This window comes from Juglans microcarpa x Juglans regia, chromosome 7S (assembly GCF_004785595.1).
Source record: "Juglans microcarpa x Juglans regia isolate MS1-56 chromosome 7S, Jm3101_v1.0, whole genome shotgun sequence".
Classification (NCBI taxonomy): Eukaryota; Viridiplantae; Streptophyta; class Magnoliopsida; order Fagales; family Juglandaceae; genus Juglans; species Juglans microcarpa x Juglans regia.
Window position 1 is genome coordinate 15,710,153 of NC_054607.1, and position 4,960 is coordinate 15,715,112.

Here is a 4,960-nt window from a genome sequence, read left to right on the forward strand (position 1 = left end):
ACCGTACGGCTGCACTAGACCACCGTCGAGGACTCCACACCACACCGATCGTGGCCCAGATCGCTATAGAGGGTCAGGAATGACTCTTTTTTCCCTTCCGGCCTTTTGTGCCCTTTTTAGGTATTAACAATTATAATAACTTGTATTTAAAGGAATTAACGGTTAGAATAAGAAATTTAGACAGCTGCATATATGTAAAAATCTATTTAAATATAGAAAATGATACATGTATAGTTATAGTTGTTTATAATGAGAGTTAATTTTATAAAATAATATTTTTTTATAAAAAAAAAATTAATTTAAAATATAATTATATAAAAAAAAGTTGTAGTATTCATAACCTTTTAAAAAATATATATATTATGGGATACGCATATGATATGATATATTGTCTGATACGGGACACAAAAGAAAGAGGCGTTGTTTATATTTGGATGCATTTAGTTCACTCTTCTACTATAATTCAATGGATCGCATAGACGTCTTCTGGCACCAGGGGATGCTCAATCATGACACCGGCAGTGGCGTATTCGACACCGGATTAGACCCCGGATTTCTTGACGTTTTGGAGAAGCATCCAGAGAACCCTGACAGGATCAAGAACATGCTCTCCATCCTCAAGCGAGGCCCTATCTCTCCCCACATCTCTTGGCATACTGGCAGACCTACTCTCATCCCCGAATTGCTTAAATTTCACACTCACGGTATCTGCGTACTGGTTTTGCTTAAGCTCATTTCAGTCAGTTTAAGTTGATAAATTATTTCTTGTTTGATTGGTATTCAGATAGTGTCACTGATAGTGCAGCTGGGTTGGTTTTAGCAATTGTTTGTGTATTAATGATGCAGCTGAAAGTTGAAGCTAGGTGATGAGTTAAATTATTAATTGATTAGTCAAACTTCAAGGGTAGGGTTTCGGATTCTGAATCTCTGTTCTGTTTTTGCTTAGGTGGTTTTGAATTCCCAATTGACTAGAAAAAAAATATTGACAATAGAGGCAAAGATTTCCAATAGGTTGTCATTTATTGGAGTTCTTGCAGATGTGTGACGACCTCCAATTCGCCTTGCATTTCCTATTATTTGTAGGCAATCCAATAATGCTTGCTAGAAATCTTGGGACGGGGAATATTTTGATTGTAACAATCTGTGTACTTTATTCCATTACAAAGAATATGGGGTCTGAATTAATCGGAGTATGACATGATTTGAAATTCGTTCATTTGCCAGAATACATTTTTTTAAGAAGAGGACAGTATCCAATTTTATTGATAGTCCTCACTTATAGTAGAGGAATACAGTGGTTACATCTTGACACGTGGGGGTTACACATTCAAAAAAAAAAAAAAACCCAAGCATCCAAACTAACTAGAAAAAAAAAACTAAACACTATACAGTACATCAGAAAACAGCAAAATTACCAAAAGCAACAATCATAAAGATAAACCAAAATAAAATAAAAAAGGCAAGAAAAACAAACCTGTTACTTCTTACGAAGAATGTGTAAACCATCCTTATCTTTACGAACAGCTCCCAGAATGTCTTTTGGTAGCTGATGGGTATTGTTGCCAGAATACATAAATGAACTCATTGAGGCAGATAGAAATGGAGGGAAGATGCTTTGTGCTGGGACTTTCTTGAAACCCGGATCCTGGGATGCTGCAGTTCTAGCTGCTGGTACTACAATATCGGCCATGAAGTACATACTTGACGGGCATGGTAAAATTGCTTATGCATTGGTTAGGCCTCCAGGTCACCATGCTCAGCCTACTCAAGCTGATGGGTACTGCTTCCTTAACAATGCCGGACTTTCTGTTCAATTGGCATTAGGTTCTGGGTGTCAAAAGGTTGTGGTCATTGACATTGACGTTCATTATGGAAATGGAACAGCAGAGGGGTTTTACAAGTCAAACAATGTTCTCACCATCTCTCTCCACATGAATCATGGCTCCTGGGGTCTGTCTCATCCCCAGAGTGGATCTGTTGATGAGCTTGGTGAAGAAAAAGGATTTGGATTTAATATGAATATACCTCTACCTAATGGCACTGGTGATAGGGGATATGCGCATGCCATGACAGAGCTGGTCGTTCCAGCTGTTCAAAAGTTTGGGGCTGATATGTTAGTTTTGGTTATTGGCCAAGATTCAAGTGCTGTAAGTTTTTTTCTCTTTCTCCCTCTTAATTTCTAATCAAGGTATTTATCTAAGCAAATTAAATGTGAGAAGGATATCAAGAGTTGAGTGTTATTTGCTCTTTTTACTTGAGACTTGGCATAAGACAACAAATGAATGGCTATTTAGGAAAGGAATTGACCTGAACAATCAGATTTCATGTAGACAGACCTTTTTCTATGAGCATGTTGATTGACTGTTGAAAAGGAAGATCTGAAGTTCTAAAGTGACTAGCATACAGGAGACTGAATATGTATGATGCTTTACAAAAAATTATTGAAGTGAAACCTAAATAAGAAACCTTTTTCCCTTCTTTTTTTTCCTATACAGTTTTTTGGTAAAAGTTGAACGTAATACAGTGTTAAGGATGATATCCTAGCTTTAAAGATCAGTAAGTGGATTACCTATAAAAAAAAGATAAGTAAATGGATTAATTTCTCGTTTGTTTGATCTACATTAAAAAAAAGATAAGTAAATGGATTAATTTCTTGTTTGTTTGATCTAACATGGTACCACAATTTTTGTTTTTTTGATAAGTACATGGTACCACAATTTGCTGTGTTTTTGTAATAGAGTATTTCTAGATTCAAGGGTCTGTGCCTGGTGGCTCCAAAGTGGAATAGTATTGAACTTTATTAGCTGTATTGTAACTACCATTTTTAGTAGCACGTTTTTATGGTATTACAATGGAAAATATTGGAGGAGAACGAGCTCAGTTTAAAAATATAACAAGATTTACCAGTCAGATCATTAACATATAAGCTATAGATACTAAAGTTTTAGTTCTTCATAGGCACTTTGGATCAAGGATAAGCCTGATCTCTGCTCTGTGACTGGGAAAAGAATTTAAAAAAGAAATAAGTTTTGAGCTATTAGCAATTTTTTCACACCATTACGAAAACAGAACAATCTTACTATTTAGTTGCAGTGAACTCGAGGAAAATAGTGAGATGAACGAGAATTTGAAAGAGAATTTTCCTTGATTCAGTGGGGTTTATTTGGTCCTTATTTTCTTGTTTATCTCTGTCCTTTCATTCAATGAACTAGGTGAAGCTGTTATGCAAGAATTTCGACAAATATGACAAAGATGTTGGAATTGGTCACAGAATCAACAAATAGTCTCTATTCATTTTATTAGAAGTTTCTGTGCTGCCTTGATCTTAAATACTGTAAACAAAAACTGGATATACAATAAGCAACAATATACTAGAATGAGAAAAATAGACTTTAAATTGAAGTTAAGGGTATGATCTATTCATATATTTTTTTTTCCATGTATTTTGTTCAACCCCTTAGAAAAATAGAAAATACATATGGTAAGGGCTCGTTACTCCTAAAGAAAAACATATGGTAAGTGGGTTGTAAATGGTGTAGAACCAAAGAAGACATCTTGTTTTTTACCACATGCATGTAATGGGTTTTCCTTGTGAGGAGAGATGGACATATTAGTCATTCTGCCATGCTTCTTGATCAACTTAAGGTTATCCCTCATTTCTTTTGGTAATGCCTTGTGACACCCATGTGCTGTTTCATTACTTTAGCTTGCTATTCTGAGGATGCTATGTGAATTAATTAATATTTTTATTGATATGTAAAATGAAATTTTATTGAACGAATGTAATAGGCGAAGCCCATATACACAGGAAGTATACAAACACTTATAATTAATTCACTTGTAATTTCACTTATAAGTGAATTAATTTAATCAAACACTTATAATTTCTTCTTATAGTCAGAATTGATTGGAGATGTTTTTGTGTAACTAATTGGGAAAATGAACAAGTTGCATGTGGAAAGATATGTTTACATCCTTCACTTAGAAACAAAAACTTGTATTTGCATAGAAGTCCTTTATAGTTGCAAGCAGAATAATACGGTTTAGCCCCTTTTGTATTACCAAACACTATCATTATGATCAAGTCAAGAAATCATATTCCTTTAGGAACCTTTTTGTATTATTATTATTTATTTTTTTCCCACAGTGAAAAAAGGTCAGCTTTAATGTTGGCTCAATGTACATCAACTGGTTTCTGAAAACAAAATTTGGAAAATAGAAATGTAATTAACTCAATAATTACACTTTCTCCTTTATGTTTAGAGTTTCTCAAACTGTTGCATTGCTTGTGATATAGTTTGATCCAAATGGAAGGCAATGCTTGACAATGGAGGGTTATCGAGAGATCGGACGGATAGTTCGTAGCTTGGCAGCAAGACAAAGTGGTGGCCGCGTTCTTATTGTCCAAGAAGGTGGATATCATGTTACATATTCAGCTTATTGTCTTCATGCAACGCTTGAAGGAGTGCTCAATCTACCACTTCCTCTGTTGTCTGATCCCATAGCTTATTACCCAGAGGATGAAGCCTTTGCTGTAAAAGTAATCGAATGCATTAAACAGCACTATAAAGACACTTTGCCATTCTTTAAAGGGGGCTTAATCTAGAGATATTTGCTTTACGTTCTGTGCTTATAACTCGTCTTCCAGTTGTAAATCTGTATACAACCGTATCGAAAGAACAACTACAAAGATAATTATTTATGTTTGTTGATTTAACAATAATTATGTAATTATGTACTGATTTTAAATTCTTGTTGATTTTTTTAGTATACTGAAAAAGAAAATTTAAAACATCTGGGTAGGCAGTAGCAAAAGTCCGGCCCAAAATTTGGTAGTTATACTAAAACATTCGCTTTTTGGGAAGTTCTACAAAAATATGTTGGGTTTATTTTATAATAAAAGTAACTTTACAATTTTATATATCATATTAAGCTATGTCAGTTTGTAAATTTATTTTTG

At 34.4% G+C, this 4,960-nt stretch overlaps 1 protein-coding gene across 1 annotated transcript; it reads left to right on the forward strand.

The window, feature by feature from the left end:
- Nucleotides 1-400: 400 nt before the first annotated feature.
- Nucleotides 401-4,752, forward strand: LOC121241066 (histone deacetylase 8). Its single transcript, XM_041138664.1, has 3 exons — nt 401-704; nt 1,567-2,147; nt 4,298-4,752. The coding sequence occupies exons 1-3, from the start codon at nt 467-469 to the stop codon at nt 4,604-4,606; spliced, it is 1,128 nt and encodes a 375-aa protein (XP_040994598.1). The 5' UTR covers nt 401-466; the 3' UTR covers nt 4,607-4,752.
- Nucleotides 4,753-4,960: the final 208 nt, after the last annotated feature.

Excerpts from the sequence above, each read along its gene's own strand:
- LOC121241066 (XM_041138664.1), top strand. The coding sequence starts at position 467 with ATGGATCGCATAGACGTCTTCTGGCACCAGGGGATGCTCAATCATGAC. Across the intron at positions 705-1,566 it reads GCTTAAATTTCACACTCACG|AATACATAAATGAACTCATT; the intron begins GTATCTGCGTAC and ends TATTGTTGCCAG. Across the intron at positions 2,148-4,297 it reads TTGGCCAAGATTCAAGTGCT|TTTGATCCAAATGGAAGGCA; the intron begins GTAAGTTTTTTT and ends CTTGTGATATAG.